The 24,135-nt window shown below is 41.1% G+C and overlaps 1 protein-coding gene across 1 annotated transcript in view; it reads right to left on the bottom strand.

The window, feature by feature from the left end:
• SIM2 (SIM bHLH transcription factor 2) overlaps positions 1 to 16,314 on the bottom strand; it is a 90,705-nt gene extending 74,391 nt beyond the window's left edge. The window contains exon 1 of the mRNA XM_036747800.1: positions 16,140 to 16,314. Within this exon, the coding sequence (XP_036603695.1) occupies positions 16,140 to 16,314 (175 nt within the window). The remainder of the gene's footprint in view (positions 1 to 16,139) is intronic.
• Positions 16,315 to 24,135: the final 7,821 nt, after the last annotated feature.

The following is a 24,135-nucleotide window of genomic DNA, read 5'->3' as shown; positions in this document are numbered from 1 at the left end:
GGTTAAATTCAAACCAATGTGGGATTTTGCTTTTTAAAATTTTGTTTTTCAGTGAGATGAAATGTTGGTTTGAATGATCTGGGCTATTTCCTCAATTTGGATGAGGGGCTTTTGTAGGGGGATACCAGAACTCCTGTTTGTGAGTATCCTTTCTGGATGTGGCCAGGAAGAATCAGGAATAACTTTCCAGCAGTCTGGCCCAAAGCACCTTGGAGTTGCCCTCTTGTCTGTAAGCTGATTTTCTTGCTGATGGGTTGAACTAAATAAAGGGACTGTTTGGAAACCTTTCCCAGACTTCAGCATCTGAATGTGGCAGCTGATTCAGTAGTCTGAAAACCAGAAGAAGATTACAGGAGGCCTCCGGCATTTTGGAATTTAGCAACTCTTCAATTAAGATGATACTTCCTTCTACTCCTTTTTAGTGTTGTCATATTGAAGCTAATAGAAATGAACATATAATGTCCCTGGAAATGATAATCCTAAGGTTTAGGAATTAGGGAGCTATCAACCCCTTCTTCCCCACTCTCCACAATCCTAGTGGGCCAATTGGTTAGTATTCAGTAGGATTTTAAAAAATCAAAGATCCCTAATAGTTATTCATTGCTAAAGACCTTTGGATTATGCCTCCTTCTTGCCTATCACATAGGGCTGGCAGGCAAATGGATAGCCTTAGGAAATGATATCTCCTTCCTAATTATTGCAAGTCATAATTAGAGCTATACTGCTAATCATTGAGTACTAGTGCCTCCTGTTGGCCCGTCTGATTAGAGTCTCTTGACGTTTTATTCCTCCACCTGCAATTAGCAGACCATTAATCATTGTAGCACCCCTGTGGGCTGGGGGCCAGCTGGCATGAACTTTATTTGACAGAAAAATGGAAAAAGCTAGGACTTAAATACCCCAGGACTTGCCTAGAGTCAACTAGTCATTAAGAGAATATGGTATGAAAAATGAAATATAAAGTCTATTAAATTTGGGTCCCACTTCCCTCCTCTCAATCCTTCTCCTATTCTCTTATCCTTTCCTGAACCTTAAGATTTGCAGTTTCTGGGAAAGATGATAAACAACTGGGCACTGTAATACCTGTAACAAATAAATGGCCTCTGGGTCTCCATTGTGGATGGGAATTCTCTTTTGAGAATATGGTATTGTAATACAAATGTCAAAAAACGGAAAGGAGAGAAAGTGGAATCACTTTATGTTTCGAGTTTTCTTGTATTCTCTTGTATATGTCCTGTTCTTTTACATTATTAATTATCTTTTTAAAAAAATTCCAATAACATCCTTCCATGAATTCTGAAGACTTTCCATAATGGTTCCCAGAAGACTTCATCAAACCAAGACTGAGGTAGCCAATCACCCTTGGAATGAAAACTGTCACTGAATTCTTTACTGTGAAATGGTGTGTGCTTCTCCTTCAAATTATTAACTAAAGTTTACTTTCAGTTAAATCTGCCATCATCAGGATTCCTATTACATTTAATACCAGAGCCTGAGCTGTTTTTAAAGAGTTGTTTCTATACATTGCAAGTGAAATGGAAAATGGAGACATTATATGAAAAATGCAGGCACAAAGAAAAAAAAAGCTTAACCCACACCTTTGTCCCAATTATCAGGATACTCCAGGTGAAAGTGGGCTTATTTTCTACCATAAATTATTTGTATTTCCCTGTGCTCTCCAATGTCTTTCCAAAGAGAACTGATTGGAATTTACATTGGTTTTTGTCCCCTGGTGAATTCTTTCCCTTTCACACGGGTCTGTTTCCTAGATTAAATTCCACTGGGCACTAACCCTTGTGTTGGGGACAGGGGAGAGCAGGGCACTACCTACTGAGTAAAAGGATCATTGATTTATGGCTGAAAGGGATTCTAGATGTCATCTAGTCCAGACCCTTCAATTTATAGATGAGAAAAACCTCAGCCTAAGAGGTGCTTAAGGTCACAACAATAGTAAATAGCAGACACGTGAATTGAACTGGGATCTTCTGATTCTAAAGTCATTGCTTGCTCTCTCCCACATTGATAGAATATAGATATTTTACATCTATATATACGCACACATGCATATATATACATACATGTTGCCTATCTAGATATATGTTGCATACCTAGACCCAGAGACACATATGTTGCATATCTATATATCCCTGTTGCACACACACATGTTGTGTATATAGACATATTCTGCATACACACAAATAGACATACATACATATTGCATATATATGCACAATGATATGTCTACATTGCATATATAGATGTATGTTGCACAAACATATACACATATGCATGTTGTATATGTAGCTATATTGCATACATAAGACATATACATATATTGGCATATATAGATATGTGTCATATATGCATGCACAGACCTATAGACATATATTACATATGTAGATATATGTTACATATATGCACATAGACCTATATAGATGTACATGTTACACATATGCACACATGTATGTTGCATTGTGTATATATGTCATAGAATTTTTAAATGACTGCACACTTTTCTGCGAGCATTTATTTCCACAACATGCTTTTTATGTTCACCCCATAGCCCCTGGACAAGTTACAAATCTACTGGCAGGTCTGCCCATCCCTAGCTTCCAGGATCATGCACAATGTTGGAGGATTATCTCCGTCATCTTTTTTTTCTTTTTCTTCACTACCACCATCCTATAGTCATTAATCACCCAACATAGACCTCAAATAGTCAACACACACATAGATTTCACCACCTCCTACAATCATTGCCTTCTTACCCCCTTTCTGAACCTTTCCCTTTTACTTTCCAGTGGCAGAGTAGGGGTTAGAGGGAGCCTCTTCTCCATCCTTTCCTTCACACACACACACACACACACACACACACACACACACACACACACTCCATGGAGGAACAAACCATGTCCCTTACAGTCTCATCTGTCCTGAGCATCAAATGGATTAACATAAACTCCTGTCCATTCTTCTTCTCTCATTTTTTACATTTATATTTTAAATCAGTAATCCTCTGAGAGGGCTCACCATTTTCTTTTAGGGGATGGACAAATCTATTTATGTTTATATGTGAGAGAGAGGGGAGGGGGAAAGAGAGACAGACAGAGAGACAGAAACAGAGAGACAGAGACAGACACAGAGAATGAGAGAGAAAGAAAAAGAGAAAGAATGTAATTATGTAATCTTGTTGTGAAAGAAACATTTTGAAATATTTAACACCAGTCTCTGCTTCATTACAAGTAAGTTAGGTGCCAATGACCTTCCATATTAGGTCATGAGCCAGGTTAGCAGTCCCAGGTAAAACCTACACACAGTTCAGTACCTTTGTTTGAATTGCTTTCTTGAGGTAAAGGGAGCTTATAGATTTAACCTTCTTCCTGAATTATTGCCATCTTTCTGTCATTACTTCGTATCTCTCCTGGATAACAGAAGGAAGAGGACATTCTTTTGCTTTTTCCAGCTCTTAAATGGTCTGTCTCCCTTCTCTGAATGAGGTTCCATGACCTTAGTAATTCCAGCGTTTAGAAACTGGTGATTCCTCCATATCATTACTCCTTCCCATTGTATTCTTTTGTTTGTTTGTTCATTTGTTTCTTTTTGCAGGGGGAAGGCAGGGCAATTGGGGTTAAGTGACTTGCCCAAGGTCACACAGCTAGTAAGTGTGTCAAGAGTCTGAGGCCTCATTTGAACTCAGGTCCTCCTGACTTCAGGGCCGGTGCTCTACTCACTGCTCCACCCAGCTGCCCCCTATTGTATTCTTAAAGGAGACTTTTCTCAGTCACCCTTGCTATCTATAAAATGCCTTTTTCCTTCCAAAATTTTACTGACAGCTCCCTCTTCCTGTTGAAAATGAAACTCCGGAAACAAGATGAAATTTCTTTTACGGCTTAGTGTGTAAAAAGAGGTAAAGTAGGGCTTCTTTCCAGTGTCTTAAAAATTATGAGGCCTTGATTAGAGAAATTCAAATTAAAACAGCTTTGAGATACCATCTCATACCTATCAAGATTATCTAAAATGATAGAAGGGGAAAATAGCAAATGTTGCAGGGGATATGGAAAAATTGGGACACTAATATACTGTTGGTGGAACTGGGAACTGATCCAAACACTTTGGAGAGCAATATGAAATTATACCCAAAGAGTTATAAAAGCCTTTGTCCCAGCAATTCTACTCTTAGGTCTGTTTCCCAAGGTGATCAGAGAAAAAGGAAAAGAATCTATATGTTCTAAAATGTTTATAGCAGCTTTCTTTGTGGTAGCAAAGATCTGGAAATTGAGGTGATGCCCATTATTTGGGGAATGGCTAAACAAGTTATGGTATGTGATTGTGATAGGATACTATTGTGCTGTAAGAAATGATGAGCTGGTTGACTTCAGAAAAACATGGAAAGACTTTCATAAAATAATGAAGAGTGAAATGAACAAACGAGCAAAACCAAGAGAACTGTATACGGTAACAGGAATATTGTTGGAAGAATAACTGCTAGTATTATATAAACTGAAATAAACTACAAAAGGCACATGAAGTACAAAATGATGAGCAGGCAGACTTCAGAAAAACCTAGAAAGACACAAACTGATGCTAAGTGAAGTGAGAAGAACCAGGAGAACATTTTACACAGTAACAGTAACACTGTGGGATGACTAACTTTGATAGACTTATCTCTGCTTAGCAATGCAAGGATCTAAGACAACTCCAGAAGACTCAGGATGGAAAATGCTGTCCACATCGAGAAAAGGAACTATGGAGTCTGAATGCAGATCAAGGTATACTGTTTGCTCTTTTTTTGGTGTGTTTTTTGTTTCTTATTTCTCATGGTTTCTCCCATTGGTTCTAATTCTTCTTTACTATATGACTAGTTGAAAAATACATATAATATGAATGTATATATAGAGCCTGTATCAGACTAAACATTGTCTTGGGGTAGGGGAAGGAGAGGAATTGGGAGAAAATTTGGAACTCAAAATCTTATGGTAGTGAATGGTGAAAAGTAAAAATAAATAAATAAATACATTTAAAAAAAAAAGACATATGAAGGAAGATACTCTCCACCTCCAGAGGAAGAACTGATACACGGGAGTATTTATTTTATGGTTTCACATACATGTGTCAAATGTTGGCATTCTCTAGTGTGGGGTTGGGAGGGAGAGAAGGAGACAGCTTAGAATTCAAAATGTAACAAAAATAAAAATTTTAAAAATTAAAAAAGAAAGTCTGAGTTAGAATTAACAAGAAAATTTTGCAAAGTTCTAGATCAAAGAATGTGTAATGACTATGACTTAATCAGACACCAAACACTAATAAAGCTAGTTGAAATGGAAGACAAAGGAAGTTGTTTACTCAAATTTAAATGACCATCAGCAAGTCATTTGGCCTGGGTTTGCACAAGGGGGGACTTCTGAGATGCAGTTTCCACACCTGTTAAATGGATATAATAATACATTATCAACCTCAAGGTATTGTGAGAAAAAACCCTTTGGAAACCTTAAAATGCTATTGAAAGGTGATTTTCTGTGGTTTCTTTTCACTTTCCCTTACCCCATATCCAATCAGCTGCCAAGTCTCTACTTCCACAGCATACCTTGTCCACCCTCTTCTCTCCCTCCACTTACACAGTCGCTACCAGAGTTCAGAATTTCAATACCCCTAGAGTCCTAGACTATGGCAATAGCTTCCTCTCAATCAATTAACAAGCCACAAGCAAAGGGGCTTATATGCTAATGCAGAAGTCAACAAATACATATACTCTACAGAGAATAAATATTTAAAAACTACGAGGTGGTTAAATACAGAGTAGTTTGGAAGGAAAGTTGATAGCAGTTTTGAGCATCAGGAAAGGCTTAAGGTAGAAGATGGTGTTTGCATTTCATTTTAAAAGAAGAGGGGAATTCTATGAGGCAGAGGTGAGAAAGAAGTGCATTCCAGGAATAATGGAGTGGGCACAAAGGCCCTGAGGTGGTAGAGTTTCCTATTTGAGGGCTAGAAAGAAGGCTGGATTGCAGAGTTCTGGAGAGGAAGTAATGAAGCTAGAAAGGCAGGTTGGCACCAGGTTATGTTTCCCGGCTTCCAAAGTCTCCCTTTTCCATCTCCCCTCCATACAGCTGCCAAAATGATCTTTCTGAACCTGAGGTCTGACTATATCACTCCCCTTTTAAAAATCTCCATATCTCTCTTTAGATTAAAATAGAACAAAATACAAATTCTTCAGTTTGTCACTGAAAGCCCTTCACAGTCTGATTACAGACTACATTTCCACATTGATTTCAGTTTTCCCCTTTAGGAACTCTCCTTTTCAGACAAATCGATCAACTTGCTGATACCTAAACTTTCTATTCCATATCTCATTTGATACCTCTATGCCTTTGCATAGGTTTTGCCCACACATGGAATTCTGTCCTCACCTGTGCCTGTCTGAAGGGTTTCCTTTAAGGCTCAGCTGACGTGCCACATTCTTAGGGAAGCCTTTCCTCATCTCACTATTGTCATTTCTCTCTCAGTCCTCAAACTACCTTGCATTTATTTACTTATTTATTTATACTATTTCTGGTTTTTATCTTTGTGTTCCAATGCTTAGTGGAGTACCTTATACGTTTTTCTTTTGTTACTGTTTTTGTCTCAACATATAATTTCATTGGTAGCATCTTTGTGGTGATAAACCTCCCTCTGACAGATTGATAATTGCTTTATAATGTACAGTCTTAGAGAGCTGTCTGGAGGCACATAGAGGTTAACTACTTGTCCAGTCTATGTCTAAGATTTCCTTTGAATCCAGATCATCCCGACTTCAAGACTTGCTCTCTCTCCATTATACCACTTTGCCTCACTAGCCTTTTATGAAATAATTGTTGAATTACATTGAGTAATATAATTTGATCATATTTTCAAAAAGCTCCCCTTATCCAAATCCAGATCTCCAGACTGCTTTCTGCAGCTCTGACCCCAAAAGAGCCCACCTCTTTTCATAGTATTCATTTGGAGTAAAAGGAAGGAAAATGTCTGTTGTGTATGTAGTCCTGGTTATATCATTGGAGGTATTTTCCCTGTCTCTCTCCCACAGTGGATGAAAAGATGAAAATGGGAGTATTCAACCATTCTGGAGCATGGTTACAGGCTGCAGTGGAGAAGCAGAGTCCACAACACAATTCAGTAACCAGGAAGCTCCGGGAAGATAGAGCTGGGATGCCTCAGACTTCCTTTACCTCCACTCCCCCACTCCCTCAGTTCTGCCTCAAGGCACTCCTGAATTGCTGAATTTGCAGGTGTTTTAGCTAGTTCCTTCCCCATCTGTGATTATTAAACCAAATACACTGTGAAATCTGCAGAAGTGCAGGGGGTTACAGGAAGAGAAATCACCCCCAAAATCACATGTTGGGCTTAGTAATAGCCTATACAAACAGAATTTTCTTCTTCTCCTTCTGACAGCCTTGGTTTTCTCTCTTGCCTTCATTTCTTTCTTAAGATCTCAGATCCAACAAGATTTCTTGCGTGTTTTTAGCTCAGATATTTTCTCTTTATGTACATAGCCAGTTGACTGGCAAGTGAGCCCTAAGCTCCCAAATAAAAGTACCATCTGTTTATTCCTTTTGTTTTCCTCTAAAGCCTGCTATATAGCATCAGCGTTCTCTCTTGTGCTACTAGGAGGACACCATCACTAAGTTTTTGATCTCCAAACTGAGCCAGTTATTTTGGTCTACTCAATTTGATGAGCTCCTCTACGGAAAATCTTTTGAAACCTTTTAGTTATTGGGAGTCCTTCCTGCCTAGAGACAAACCTGGCAGTTATGCAGACATCAGAGAAAAGAAGTTTCCTGCACTTATAACCAGATGACTGCTATAGGAAAACAACTGATATTACTTTGAATATACTATCTCATTTAGACCTCAAAGCAATCATGTGAAGTGAGTCCAGTATTACTAATAGTAGAGGAAACTGAAGTTCAGAAAAGTTAACTAAATCCAGGAGCACTGGGCTAGTGTCAGGAGTAGGATATAAATGTAGGTGTTCCTGATTGCAGGTTCAAAAAGCTATCCACTACACAACAATATCTGTACTTTATCAACCCTGTGAGCATACAAAGAGCTAAAGAAATAATTTTGACTAGAACATCCCACCTACTTTGCCATCTCCAATACATTTCAAAGCCTTCTGATGAACAGGTGTTAAGTTGAAATGAGATTCAGCCACAGGACAGGGAAGGGAATGTGGAGTAATCTTAGCTTTGGATCTGGTGTTGAAAACAGAATGGAAAAAAGAAAAAGAAGCCATCCTGACTGGGAAGCTACAGATTATTCTAAGCTTTTCTGGGAAACATAAAAGGCCTCAGGGTTTTTTTTCTTTTTTTCTGACAGTTTAGGGTGCATGGCTGGGGCTGTATGCTCCATGGTTCACTTCTTTCTGAAATGTTTGAAAGTATTCCTTTCCCTTCTTCCTTCTTTTCTTCCTTCTTTCTTTCCTATTGTCTTAGTTTCCCTCTCTATCCTCTTTCAGACATTGCCCAATAATCTAAACTCAGAGCCATAGCCTTTCTAAAAAGGAGTGAAATAGAGAGGAAAGGAAGTTCACAGAGGCCTTGGGATACTTAGGGTTGGATTTCTTTCTTCATATACAGTCCCATTCCTGTGCCCCGTGTCTCCAATAAATGTCCCTGTGTAATGGCATACTTATAAAGTCCTGGTTAATGCCCCAATTACCCTCCTCCACCCTGCCCCCAACACATGGACTTTCCCCCCTCTCACTAAACTTTCACTTTTTCGGGGACTGTGCCTTAATCCTGTTTGTTTCTATTACAGAAGGAAAAAACCTTGTGTGCCCCCCCTCCCCCCATGTCATTTATTATTCAAAAAAAAAAAAAAACACAGACTAGAGATCCAGGGAACCAGGCAACTTTGCAGGTTGGCAAGTGACGAATACGAGGTTTGCAGTAGGCTTGCCTGGGAAAGAGGTGCTACTTTTACGGACTACGTCTATCCGAGAGGATTTCTCTGGATCCACAGAAAGCAACAGAATCAAAGGGCATCTCCTCCAGGTTGTGGCTTCGGGAATTGCGCGCTGACCGAACGATACTGTAGTCTAGTTAGTACCCTGTTTAAAGTAATTTCCTTCCTCTGGACTTAGTTCCAAATTCTCGGCTTTGAACAAAAGTTAAAAACAAAACAAGGCCTGGCAAACGGAGGCTCTGTATTCCTAAGGTGGACAACCTGAGTTCTAAGGGATTTCCCCTTTCTGCTTCTTTAAGTTTCGGGCCTTGAACATTTAAAGAAAAAAATCAACACGAACAGATCTCAAAGACCCGGTTTTGGGGGCGGGATGGGGGTGCGGCGCTGTGTTGTGGCGATAACCCTACACTGTGGTTGGATTGTAACCTCTATATGCTGGTGTTGTTGTTATTTTCTCTCTCCACCCGAATCCTCCTTCCTCCTTAGATTCAGGAATGGGGATGTAGAAAACAAGAAACTTTCTGTCTTTGGGCTCTTTGGTAATAAACGTCCCGGCAGAAAGGCTGAATACAATAAGCAGTGATGTCCCCAGTGAGTGACCCAGTGGGTTCCCTAGAGGGATTGGGAGAGGAGAGAGGTGCAAGACTTAGAGATCGAAGGATAGAATCATAAGGGTATCAGTGCTCTGTACTGACAAGTAAAATGGCCTTTTCCATTAGAACTCTCTATGGGTACAATAGGAGAAAGCTCTTTAGGCAGTCCCTGGATGCAGAACATTAAAGAAGGAATGAAAGTGAATGCATTAATAACTTAACCAGAAATTATACAACCCCAAAAGCTTATTCCTCAAAGGTCGGAGTACTGAAAAATAAGGTTGTTTGTGGGTGTTTACCTGATATCCTTTAATTTTGACTCATCCTCGCCTAGGTAGAGATACTAAACCTCTTTTCTTTGTCTCCCTTTTCTCTTTCCCCTAGATTCCTCCGCGTATACTAGCTGACAAGGCCAGTAGGAAGGCAGAGAATACTCCAGCATAAAAACGTGAAAGGTAGCGCTGTAGCTTGGACAGCACTGGTCCTTTGGAGTCAGGAGAGCTGGATTTTAGTTCTGGCTCTGCTAACTAGCTTTTTAACCTTCCCAGGACAGGCTTCTTCTCCCCACGCCATCCAGCTAAAGACCAGGCTTCGCTACAGTCTGGCCAGTTACAGGATCGCAAAGTATGCTCTAGAGGTTTTAACCTTTTCAGAACTTCTGCCTTTCCCCACTCATCCACATTGACAATCCCCTCACCTGGCCGCTGTTTTAGGCTGCTGCTATATGCTTCATTTCTCTCCCTCCTCCCTCACCTTTTTATTTTTCCAGAAAACCACCCTTCTCCACCAAGTTTTAAAATTGCTGCACACTCCCCCACTTCCCCCACCTCCTATCTTGGAAGCATTATCGAATCAGTCTGCAGGTTCTTAGAAGGGTATGTCAGTCTGCTCCTCTGTGGCCCCATTCACCAACCCCAGAACTTCCAGGACCAAAGTACTGTTTCCTGGCCACACCTACCCTATGTAGGACATCTCCAGCTATCTGAGGGTAGGAACTATCTTTAGTTTTGTACTGGTTATAGCCCAATTTTATACATAAGCACTGTGTTAGATACATATTAAGAACTAAACAAAATTTTTAAAAATTCCTTCGTTCTTTGCCTCAGTCTTCCTCTAGCTGGGCTATCATTAAAACCCATTTTTATCTTGAAAATCATATTATTTTGTGATTCTAAAAGTATTGGCTTAGTCCCCAAACTTTCTGCCCAATAATTCCCAAAATCCTTGTGCTCAACTGAGCGTTGCTTGGAACAAAGTCTGAGAGAATTCTTCAACCTCACCTTCAACTAGAGCACATTCTTCAAGCCGTCCCCCCTCCCCCAATCTATAGCTAGAAGACTGAAAGAAGTGGTTTATGAGGAAGAACGCTCTTCCCTAAATCAACCCAAGGAGGTCAATATCTGAAGATAGGACCTGGTGCTAAAATGTTCTTTAATCTTGCTAGTCTCCTCCCTCCCAATACAAAATCCCAAACTTTCTTAGTTGTTCTAATGCTTACCTCTAACTGCTATAGCAATCCTGTTTCTCCTACTATAACGTTAGATCTCAGCTGTAAAAGTTAAAACAATGTGGAGCTCCCCCCCCCCATTAAGCAGCTTGCAAGTAATTTTTTTCATAATTGAGGCTTCCTAAATACAATCCTTTCCCATCACTCACACTGCTCCTTTCCATCCTCAAATTTAGGGGGGAAATGCTACTTAATGTTTAGGACTGCTGCTCAGGTACCAAAGGAGGATAAAAAAAAATGTTTGGGGTTTTTTTGGAGGAGAGCAGGAAAATCAAGAGGTGGCTGCTGGCCTTCCGGGGAAACAGTACCCCAACTCCATTATATTCTGCTTTTGACGGACACCCCCCCTCAACAAAAGGCATTCCAACTAAAATATTGATAATAACAAATTCGATTCAATTTATGATACCTCTACTTTGTGCAAGGCATATGAATAACCACAGTCTATGGAAATGAACGATATACAATTTTTTAACGTCTCTATGTGAACGTATCTTTAAGCTTTTCTGATTGTGTCTGGTCTGTCTCGCTCTGTGCTTGCCTTTCCGTCCTAGACTTTGCTTCTCTGTCTGATTCTGGGGAAATGTAAGGAGCGGGAATGGAAGCCCTTCTCAAACCTGTGGAAAGAACAGCCAACCGTATTTCTCAGTTTCTAGCCAGCGCTCAACGCCTTATTAGAACATGCATTCATAGAATAATAACCGACCTGACCGAAGCTTGAACGCAGCAATGAATTTCGGAGATTACTACTCTCTTAGTCCAAGGATGTACATACGATTTTGATCTCTGAGGATTCAGGATTTGAGGACGCACCACTATCCAGTGAGTGAGAGAGGGGTCATCCGGTCCCGGATCAGGGAAGTGCAGCGCCCAGTTTTACGACCCTACTAGCCCAGGCTAGTCTATACAAATAGAAGTCAATCCAATATATTTCATTCTTTAGCGGTTAAGAATTTCTTCCTTCCCCTTAACTTGTTCTCCCGCCTATATACTTTTATTGAGACGAACTTCTGCTCACTGATCTGTGCCCCTATCTACGCAGATGCGTGTTACTCTCGCGTGTGCGTTTGTGCCATAACTAGCTCTTTACAGAGCCACAACCACTACTCAGCTGGTTGCTTTGTGAGCTCTTTTTACACAAAAAGCTCGGTCTTTTCTCTTCCCTAGATCCAGTACCTTGTTGTCTCACTTTAATGGGCTCAAGACAGCGGAGAGGAAAGAACACAGAAATCCAAGACTGGTTCTCAGGCTGCGGGGTAAATTCACAGGCTGAGGAGGTGGAAACAGGGGTCGGGAAACCTCCACTTTGTATTCATCTCCTCCTGAAGATAAAAGGGACTCCTTCACCACCGAGAAATTCCAGAAAATTCTGAATTTATCAGTGTACTTTAACTACTCAGTCAGCCAATCAGTAAAATAAGCATTTATTAAGCACAGTGCCGGCCACTGTACTCAGGTTGGGGGATACAAAGAAAGGCAAAACAGAGTTTCTGCTCTCCGCTTCTCAAACTAAGGGGTGTGTGGGGGGTGGGGGGTGGGAAGAGGAGAGACAATAAGCAAACAGCTTTGTACAGCAAACTATATGCGGGATAAATAGGAAGTAATCAACAGAGAGCTTGGGAAAGGCTTCCCTACAAGGTGGGATTACTATTCCACTTCTCCATTGGAATTTAAGGTTAAATTACTTTTTTCCCCCCACAAAGAAAGAGACTCCAGTTCAAATAAGAAGTTGGAAAGGCGATGGTAATAATAGTAATGATATCAACACCAATAATTATTAATCCCTTTCCAAATTCCTATGAGACTTTCCTGAAAAATCCCTCAACAATACATCCCATAGAAAACATCTTTCCCAAAAAATTTTCATTCTAACCTTAGAACTATTTGAATTTGCCTACAACCATAGGGTTTATTTTTAAATCATTTTTAAAGTTGCATATTTATGATTCATTTCGCATTTCTTAGAAGAAAAGAAAGAGAAAAAGAAACAAAGGTTCTTAGGTAGGAAAAGAAATCCAAAACCTGCTTGTCTATCGTGTTCAGAAAAGTTTTTACAAGCAAGTTTTGCGAATAGCAACTAACCTTCGTGAGGGGAAGAGATCAGGGTAATCTATCTCTTTTTATTTTATTTTTAGTTGATCTGATCTTGGTTTAATTTTCTCTATGCCCTCCCAGTCCCAGAAATACTTCGGATTTGTCCGGTTGGTATTTGAAGACTGTTTACCCAGAGAGTCCAGGCACAGCACAAAGACCTGGATGTGGCACTTATTTCATGAAACTCTTACGATAACATTAATCAGATTTTAATTTCATTTCGTTCATCAATTTCAAGAACAAGTCAAGTGACAAATTACTCCCCTGGAATTTTCCAACTTGAAATCTTGGGGTGGAAATACCCCCCGGTGGAAAAGTCTAGTAGTGTGTGGTTGCTATAGCGCATATGTAAAGCCCGGGCTGAGAGGCCGAGCAAGAGAATTGATTGTAATCAGTATAACTGAATTTGTAATTTCAAGGAAAGTTAGAGAGGAGGATACCGAGACAGACACAGACTTGGACTAAATCCAAAGAGAGTAAACACGCACAGAGAGAGATACTGAGATGAAGTTCGTCCAAACACTCTGACAAGCAAGAATATCTTCCCTATTAGGGTAGCACTATTTTTCTTTCTACCGGTATCAGAGCCTAAGTCAGCTCAGCTGGGCTCCCTAAAGCTCCCCGCTTGTGATGTGAAGAGCGGAAAAAGCAGAGAGACGGCAGGTGTCAGAAGACCGCTGTAGCTTCTGCTCCTGCCTGTTTCCTCTCTCTCACCTTCCATTCGCAGCCCAGGACACATACACCTATCTGACACTCTCTGATATCGCAGGCCGACCTGAGCACGTCCACCCTTTACGAGAATTTGGGGTTTATTTTCTTTTTCTCCTTCTCTTTTCCCCTCCCTACTCTGGGTTGGAGGTCCCGGAAGTCCCAGTCTCTCCCTCCTGTGCCCCTGCAGATTAAATGTAATACTTCTCTTCCATCCACTCATCCTTGTAATCCAGGGTGCCTCCCTCCCCCTGCCATGCACATTGAGTTTAAAGTCACCAACTTCTCATCGAAGCCTCTTTCCCCCAGGAAATTCCTCCATTCCCCTGGGGGAAGCTAATAAAAATAATTTCAAGACAGGAGACCAAACACAAGGGAAAATAAAGGGCGGGGGGGTAGAGGGAAGAGGAGGGGGAGGGGTAGAAGCCAGATCTTAATTAGCTTCCACACAGAAGATCAAGTTATGTAATATGTAACTAATTATAGCCACCTGCTTCCAAGGAAAATCCACTTGGGTCTCTGGACTGGGAAGAGACCTTAAGGTTGGACGTCTCTTGTGGTTGCACCTGCTCTTCCTACCCACGGGGCACCACCCGCACAGCCTGAGTCAGGGTGGGCTGGTTTTGGGGTCTCTGGTGCTCTGCGCTCAGAAACCTTCCCTCTGATACTTCTTGCTTTCCGTGCTCCCCCACAGACTGCAATCTCTCATCATGAGAGTTCAGAGAGACCCGTGTGGGATATAAAAATATGCAAAGCCAGCCAGGGAGCAGGAAGGCAGATAAATAATTTCAGAAAGAAAGCTGTCAGCTATATTTCAGCCCAAAACGTTTAGACCGAGGTCTAGTCGGGGTAACTTGCTGGGGTCATGTCCATGTCCTTGGCGGCAGGCTGATGAGGTTGCGTTTGCAGGGGACACAAGGAAACGTCGCCTATTTATCTGTTTGGCTACATCTATGCAGTGGGCAACGGCTGTAAGAAGGTGTACGAGTGGGGAAATGTCACGCGACAGTATGTGTGTTATCATAGCACAAAAATCTGTTTTAGACAGTATCATAGCCATCATTTCCCACATTCAGTCCAGCGCTTAAAGTAGAGATTTCCTTTTTACTTTATATTAGGAATACGGAAGGAAACTATTAAAATTAGCCTCTCCTGTCATTTTCTCTTTTCCAAAACCTCACTCTTTTCTGTTTTTGCAGACTTGCTTCTCCAAGCCCTTCCAAACACCAGCTAAAATCTCACCTATAGGAAACTTTTCCCCAATCTCCTTAATTCTAGTGCCTTCCCTCTTGATCACTTCCAATTTATCCTCTACATAGCTTGATTGTACATACTTGTTGCTATGTTGTCTCTACCACTAGACTGAGCTCCTTGAGATCAGGGACTTTTTTTTTTAATTTTACTTTGTATTCCGGGTGCTTACCCCAGTGCCTGACACACAGTAGGCTCTTAATAAATGTTTATTGAATGCCTGATTCCCATTCAGAGTCTGCCAGTGGCTGCCATGTTATATCTGTTTCGAATTATAGACGGGGGAAGGAAAGGAAAGGTCTGAGTGACAAGGTATCTGGGGCCATCCTAAAATTACTCATCACATCCTTTCATGCATTTGCTAAGTCTTCTGGTATTAGTTTTCTGTGAGGTCTCATCCTCTGCTGCTGGGGCTAGGCCCAGAACACGCTCCCGCCTATAGTTGTGAGGTGGGCCTCAGGAATTGAAATATCTATATGCTAGTTTTGTGTATGCGTGTTTTTAAAGCCAGTAATAAGTTCTCTTTCTCCCGCTCCCTGCCGAGAGACCACTTAATAGAGGCAAGCAGGAAAACAAGCGAAGAAGAAAAAATAGCTTTGCTAACCTATGAAGTTAGATTTCAGTTCCAGGTAAACCTAGTTTGTTTGGTTTTCCTTCAGCATCCTGCACATCTCTCACCACTTTCCCTTTTCACCCAACCCCAACCACGTTCTTTCTCTTTGTCCAGCCCAACTTTCTCTACAGGCTTTATCGAGAGAAAGCCCCGCGAGCGCTCGCATCTCCCTAACCTCCGTGCAGCAATCTCCTTGCCGTAATCCTGCCATCTGGAGCCACAACACAGGTCAGAGAAGGGTTCCTATAGCTGTTTCTCACCCTTTCCATACCCCACCCCCAGTCACTAACTGGTCTCTAGAGCTGCAACAATTCCCTGTCTGAGCAGAGCTCCCCCCCCCCTCCCCCCCACGCTCAGTTCTCTGTTCTCTCCACCTCCTTGTAAAGCTGGCCATTCTCTCCTCTCCACAGCTGGACGACAAAGAACATCTCACCTTCTGGAAAGACTGCTCGCATTTTTAGGTAGCTGGTGGTGAGCCGAATGATGGATGCCTTGTCTAGCTGAGAGGTGATGGCCGAAGGAAGGGGTAGCAACTTGGCCAGTTCATAAAATTCTCCATTTTCTTTTTCCCTCCTTGTCTTGGCTGCATTCTTGGACTTCTCCTTCATCGTGCCACTGCTTTGGGCATATTATATTAGACGCGGCCCACTCACCAAATCTCCAGTGCTCAGCAGCCACAGCGCGTAAGGGTTTAGATTTCTAGCAATGGTGGACTGGTTCGCCAGGAATAAGTCGATCCTTTTGGCCGCGGGTGAGTGAGGTGAAAGAAGACCAAGATCAATTCTCCTGAATAGACCAATTCAGGCATGTGAGATACAAAAGCAAGGGATAGCAGCACTGGAGGGAAAGGAAACTGAAGGGCCGTTGTCAGGTTAGAAGTTCAGTCTGTTAGGTGAAAGACCCCTGGATCAAGAAGAGAGATCGCCTTGTAAAAAGGCCTGGAGAAGCAGGCTGGAGACACAGCTGTGGCGTTGGCAACAGTATCTGAGGCTTCAGGAGGTCTTCTTGCCCAGAGAGTTGATTTCTTGAGGCTTGGATAATTTACTCTTATCGAGCAAAAACTGAGATAGGAAATTCTCGCTCTGGCTTCTTCTCCCTGTAGCAGCCCAACAAGAAACCATGCTCTGGAGTTGTTAGTGTCAATCAGCAACCAAATGCTCTCTCTCTCTCTCTCTCTCTCTCTCTCTCTCTCTCTCTCTCTCTCTCTCTCCCCCCTCTCTTTCCCTCTGTCTCCCCCTCTCCTACCTTTCTTCTTCCTTTCTTCTTTTTTTAAATTAGGGGGTAAAATATGGAGAAGAGGAAAATTGGATTTGTTTAGTCCTTAACCAAGGGGGAAAACTGTCTCAAAACCCTAGGCGGGTGAATAAAAGGCAATTCCAAACCGCAGGAGCAGTCTTAGCAGCAGTAGCAAGAGTAGGTAAAGCCAATGAATGAGAGTCCGAGACGGGGTGAGTAGGGGTGCTGGTCAAAATCAGCAGCTCTCCTCTTTTCTTGGCGCTCCTGCCTGGGAGATTCCGCTGGGAAAGGAGGACTGTGTGTAGGTTTGTTTTTCTTCCACGTGCTTATGAGCTATGTTTGTTTATTACAGACCTGCCTTCCTGTGGAGTCCGACAGTCCCCTCTTGCTCTGTGAAAAGAAGGGGGAGAAGGAGAGAGATGGGTGGGGGGTGTTGTAGAGAGGCAGGTGACGAATGAATCTCTCTTCCTCGACATTCCGTCTTCCCCAGAGTCACATGACAGTTTCTATATTTCCACTTTGGTAATTTTCCCCAAGACATCCAAGAGCTCTTGAAATGTTAAAGAACTCTGCATGCATAACATTATGCATATCATATATATGACAAAGTATAAGTTATGAGAAATCATTCAGTGAAATTGTAAGAGAAAAGAGAAGTGAGAAGAGAGGGAAAAGAGTAAGAGAAAAAGGAGGAAAAGAAGGAGAAAAAGGAGGAGAAGAAGGAGGAGGATGATGAAGGGAAGGGCCGTGCTAGAGACCCTATAGAAAAGACTAGAGAAAAGTACAAATGAAAAGGAGGAGGAGGAAGGGGAGGGGATCAGAGGAGTGGTGGTTAAGAAGCAGGAGTATGGGAGAAATGTGGGAGAAAAGAGGAAGACTAAGACAAAAGATTAATTTTGTGATTTGGAAATATTTCACAAGGAGCCCATACTAAAGCTGACCTCTGCCCTCCAAATCCAACCTTGCCATCTCCCATTTATAAATGGGAAATGTGAAAGCAAATCTCTCTCCCTCCCCTTTCTCCTTCCTCCCTCCCAACTTTATTGGTGTAAGAGGAAAGGGGGTGGGACAGAAGGAAATAGACTGGAGGAGAAAGAAAAGTCTGTCTGTCTCTTTTCTTCCTACCTGCTGGCCTCCTACCAGAAGGCCAAAACCTCCTCTAACAGTCCTCCCCCCACCCCACCACTTCCACATCCATGAAAATAGAGGGAATTTCTGAAACAGAGCTTTCAGAGTATTTAATAAAGAAACAGGGACATAACAAAATCAATTAGGTCCTGGAAAGTAGAGGACAGAAGCCAGAAGCTTAATAAAGTGTCAGTTTCAGGGAAGTGCCTAACTGGGAGACCCTAGTGAAGGAGACTAGAGAAGAATAGAAATGGGCAGAAGAAAAGGTGATAATCTAATTGTGTAATCCTGCTGGCCAGGATGATTTTAATTTAGTATGAAGCTTCAGAGGTTAAGCCCAAGTCTTTTCTGGAACTTCAAGCCGTTGTGGATTCTAAAAAGGGCTTTGCAGTAGCTCAGGGAAGGTGAGGTTGAGCTCCTGAACATTGCTGTTAGCTCAAAAGTCTATTGTCTGTTGAATTCCAGGGAAGGTATAAAACAAAAAAGAGAGGGAAAGTGTATATGTAATTACATTGTTAGGTGGGGAGCATTTCCAAGGGATCTGATGTTCCTCTCAAGAGCAACTAAACCGGAACCAGAATGAACACTGTTCTTTAGCAACTAGTAATCTGAACATATGGGATCACGGAAACTGTGTTGTACATAGCTATTTATAATACAGGCACACAGCATGTTAATGCACAACTGTCTTACATACATCTCTGAGTAATTCTTTCATAGGGGCAGGTGGGCAGGGCTAAAAGGAAAATCTCTTGGTGTTTCAGTGTTGGCCTGTTTCCAGCAACTGGTATGTTCACTGGATATTTTGGTCTCCCCCAACAGATACAGCCCCTATACCTGGACTGGAGGAAATCTGTGAACAATCTCTTTCTCTCTTAATGTTTCTCTCATATCTCAAATCTCCCTTTCCTAGCAGAGCTGTGAGATGTCACCATTGAAATTTTCCCAAAATGTCCCCTTGTGAGTGGGACTTTACTGAGAGTTCTTGAAGAGTTGGCTTCTAGTAGAAGCTAGAAACACCTTGAGTACAGGCCTGGTGATGAGCTAACTAAGTCTTTTGTTCAAAGACCAGCATCGTTTATCACCAGATGTGCTGTAGGGAGATGGACTTTTCAACGACAACAAATCCATTTGACAGTCTAATGGAGAAATCATAGAGAAACTGTATTATATGTTGGTGGAGGGAATCACAGAACCTTGAACTACTGAAATAAATTATGAGAAAGGACTTTGTTTACTTGAAAGTACCATATAAATGTGAGCTATAGCATACACATATGTATACCTAGGCATAGGCAGTTAAACTGATCTGCCTATCTGTACTATCAGCAAAGAATGATAATAGCTGATGTTTATGTATAACGTAGCAAGAGCTTTCCTCTCACAATAGCCTTGTGAAGTATATTCCTAGTGTAAATATCATTAAGCCTATTTGGCAGAGGAGGCAGCTGACTTTCACAATGGCCTCAATTAACTAACCCGCAGTAACAAAAGTAGTGCATTTGGAGCTAGGACTTCAGATTCAGTGCCATTTTTTACAATATTCAACCAGCTCGCAGAAGCTCATGTCCCTATAGTTAAATGATGTTTTTATGTAAGTGTACTCATATCGCATTGGAGACTATCTCCTCATGATAGCTTTTACCTTTCTTAACTAGCCCAGCAAAAGATTGGAAAGTATACTTTATTTGGAGTAATAGGTCCTGGGTTCAAACTCCAGCTGTTAGGCTCACTTGCCACCCTTTTTGCCCAGAGCCCAAGTACTTAGCTATTTTGAGGATTAGTTCTCTCATCTGGAGGGACTGGACTAGCCAGATAAAAATCAAGGCCCCTCCTGTCTCTAAAGTTAAGGTCTTTCAAATAGCAAAATATGACTTCCTTATTCTTGGTTAACAGATTGCCAAGTTCCAAAACTGTAGGACTCATGTTCATGTGGACAGATTTTAATACTACAATATAGGTACTACTATAAACCATGTATTTATTTATTACTGTGTTCTTGTCTAAAGAAGTTGTGTGAGGCAGAAAGAGCACTGAAATCAGACTCAAGATGTGAGTTCAAATCCCTCTTCTGACACTAGTTGTATGACCCTGAGCAAGTCACTTACTTTTTCTAAGCCTTAGTTACCTTTACTGCAAGGTGGGGACAATAATAACTGTATTACCTAGCTTATAATAATACCTGCACTCCCTACATCCTTGTTTTGAGAATTATATAAGCCCATGTATGCTAGGCTTCAAAAATCTAAAAGTATTATAAAACTTCAGATAGTAGTAGTAGCAGTAGAAGCAGCAGCAGCAGCAGCAGCAGCAGTAGTAGTAGTAGTAGCAGCAGCAGTAGCGATAGTAGTAGTAGTATTAGTAGTAGTAGTAGTAGTAGTAGTAGTAGTAGTAGTTGGGGGAAGGGGAAAGGAAGTAAACACCAGAGAGTTTCAGTCCAAGCTTTGGCTCAGTTTTTATTTTAAAGGATTATTTTAAAAAGTATCTTCCTGTAAGCAAACACTTCCTTCACTAACAAATTCAAACATTCTTATCCCTTGTATATAAGTGGGGGCCAGTTCTTATAGAGAACTAGCACACAAATATTCTTGTGCCAATTTTTCTGACCTTTGTGAATAACCTTGTTGGAAAGGAGGATTCTCTTCTAAGAGAACAGTGTTTCTTTTTATAAACTCATCACCTACTTCCTTAGGCTTCTAGTATTCCCTTTTCCCTCACTCAAGAACCTTAGACCATTTTTCATTCCTCATCTTCCTTCATTTCTTCTCCAACTCCAGCAAGACTTCCTGTCCCAAAGTCTCCACTTATAGAGGTTCTGATGCTCCATTTATTTTGATGAAGAGAGTTCATTTTTTTTTTGTTAGAAGGGGATTATCCTGATCACATAATAAGACTAAACTAAAGTAAAAATCTGGTTTTAGGAAAAAAATTTCACCTGACCTGAATCCCAATTTTCTTGAAATCTAAAGGGAAAAACACTGTATAATATTGTTAATTTTAGTAACTATCTGCCTATGGTTTATACCTCAAAATTATCTAGCCTGAAGATCACTTAATTAATATGTAGCTATAAGCAGATGGGTAACCACAAACTCTTAAATTCTGCAAGATTAGGAGTAGGAAGGAACTTTTAGATGTCAAGTAGATCAAACTCAATAATAAGGCAAGTAAGACCAGGAGAGTCAAAATGACACACAAACTAATTGTTAGTTGACAGAGCTGAAACTAGAACCCACATAAACTAAGCTTGCAGTTCAGTTCTCTGGTATACCACTCCTATTCTCTAGGTCTCAGCAAATCTTTCCACAGTCACAAGCAAGTGTTTTTCTAGACTCCCCAGTTCCCCCACCTCTGCATCTGTCTGTGTGGGTCGGGGGCTCAAAATAACCCTTGTTGCAAAGTAGCAACAGATGAAAGTGCCTGAGCCATAGAAGCTGAAAGGAGGTAAAGACTTAGCAGCAGAAATATTTTTTAGATCTCTCTGTCCAAAGAACCACACCTTTGCTAAATCGATCAATGTGTGAGGGAATCTTTTAGCAGGCAAAATTTTTGGCAGGTAGGGACAATTTCAGTTAATGGTCACCGCAATTTGCAGTGTCTCCTTAATGCTTGGATCCTTCTTTATCTGGGAGATGCATTCTTTTTTATTTCTAGTAGTACGGGAATACAAGCACACATGTTCGTGAGACTGCAGCTGCTCTGATTCACTGACCCTCAGAATAAACTTAAAGACCAGAGGAAATTGAAGTGAAGAGGTAGTGAAAATCACTAAGGCCCAGCCCTCTTCCAAACGGACTAATTGTCTGCCTTACTGATTACGGAATAACCTTGGGATCAAAATCCTCTTGCCTGAAGGAGGTTTAAGAGTGTTTAAGCGAAGCGAACTAGGCAAGGGAGAATAGGGAAGAGAGACTACGGACTTACTCTTTTCTGTGTCAGCCTCAAGTAGGCAGATCACTGAGGGAGGATCTCTCATTGACAGACTCCTTATTTTTACACAAATTTAGTTATAAAAGTATTCGTTTTCTTTATTCAGAATTTACCAAACCCATTCCTCTCCCCTACCCTTCCCCCTCTCCTCTCCTCTACCTCCGAGCTCTCACATCTTTGGAAATTTTAAATCAGAAAACCGATCTGGAAGGAATTGCGACCTTGAAAGGGAAAGAAAGTGGATCTATGTCTCTCGACATCTGGTTCGACTTTACCCTTCAGATGCCCCCAAACTGCCCCCCTCCCGCAGTTCTCTGCTCCTTCCTTACCTGCTGCACAGCTTTTGCGGAAATTTATTTCAACGGGGATCATAGATCAAGAAGATAAAATTCACAGATGTTTATATAGATAAATTATGGGTTTACTGGGAAGGCAGTCCCTGGTTGTTGATAATGCTATAGTGATACAATTTTCATATTTTGTGGGGGAAGGGTAGGCCGACTACCACTTCTGGCATCGGATTAGGAAGAGGGGAATTTCAAAGCTACATCTCCATCGAACCCCTAAAGTGAAATTTAAAGATAGAGCAAGTGATGACAATGAAAGTTGAAGGCACTTTCTAATTCTTTGCTTCTGATTTGTCTCTCCGTGGATTCCCAAGGCTGGGATTCAACATACTGCCAAGTAAAGTGGAAAATGAGTCAATTACATGGCTATTCCACCCAACTCTTCTCACTCCATCAAAAACTTCTTTACCTCACCCATATTTCAAACAAGAGGTGGGTGAGTGGGTTTTTTTTTGAAGGGGGGAGGATTTTCTGAACAATTTCACCAATTCTTCCCTTCATTCTTTATATGTAGACAGCCATCTGTAACAAGATTGTTTTTCTGTCCATAGAAAGGTATATCAAAAAATAACATCAATACCTAGTAACAAAATGTCAATTGCTATAAAATATTTTTAAATTACAGGTATTTGGAACTAATTTGTTCTTTTGATGGAGGATTGTAACACTATTTGCACTTCTCTAAAATACAGTAAAGAACTAGTAAGAGCATAGGTCTTTTTATTTAAAAAATTATTTCAGTAAAAGCTGTCTCTTTAGTGAAAGTGCTTCACTTAGATTGTTTCTTGTTTAATTATCTTATTACTTCACAGGGAACCAAAATAAATCCTCCCTCACAGGTGGAGAAAAGAACAACAAAAACAAATAATAATCAAGAAGTCCAGGGTTCAGTGCAGCTGCTTTATCTACCGTTATTCCTTCCAGCCAAAGAAAATTATCCCAGGTTAAGAGTTTAATGTCAGCTATTGGTAAGTAAATATCTGTTTGGTTTTCCTGCTTTCAGAACTTAAAACATGAAAACAGAGCACTATATGGACCAACCCAGTTCTCTTCACTCTTCGGTCTTTTTCTTTCCTTGAGAAAGCTTCGGAATCTTGAGAGAAAGCTATTTATGCTCCCAGTCACCTCAACTGCTTGCTTTCTGGGCAAATTTATGTAGAACCAGCTCGAAGCTAACTTTCCTCTTTATTTTTACGAAGTGACAAAGACTTCAGACTTCTCTTTCGTGGTCAGGGCTAAGGCTTTAGGATCTTACGACTCGAACTAAGGTGGGGAGGGGGTGGGGAAAGAAAGAATTAAAGGTAGAGAGAAACAGTAAGGTCTGAGATAAGAAAAAGTTTCTCACCAAAAATAAATAAATATGCGGATAAATAAATGCTCCCCTCTTCTTTTTCTGTTTCAGGGCAATGTACCTAACTGGACAAAACCCGTTAGTGTCATTGATACTAGAGTAATTAGATAAGCCACCAAAAGAGTGGATCTAATTGGAGGAAAGAGACGATTCTTGGTTTTATAAATTTTGGCAAAACCTTTAGCTCCCCCCAGACAATCTCTCTTTTTTCTTTTGTCCCTGAGAAAGTGCGTAGAGACATGCCAGTTCCACAGCATAACAATCGTTCACGACGTGCCTGTTCAAGAGAAAGTGACAAGAAACTAAAGGAAAAATTGTACTCTATCATTTAGAACCTTCAGGGTAGAAAAATGTAGTGAGAAAAGTCCCAAAAGGGGGAAAAGATGGAATATAGAATATGAGGGGTGATGCGAAGTGTCAACTTTTTTTTGCCATTC

The sequence above is a fragment of the Trichosurus vulpecula genome, chromosome 2 (genome assembly GCF_011100635.1).
Source record: "Trichosurus vulpecula isolate mTriVul1 chromosome 2, mTriVul1.pri, whole genome shotgun sequence".
Lineage (NCBI taxonomy): Eukaryota > Metazoa > Chordata > Mammalia > Diprotodontia > Phalangeridae > Trichosurus > Trichosurus vulpecula.
This window is presented reverse-complemented; position numbering and strand designations above follow the sequence as displayed.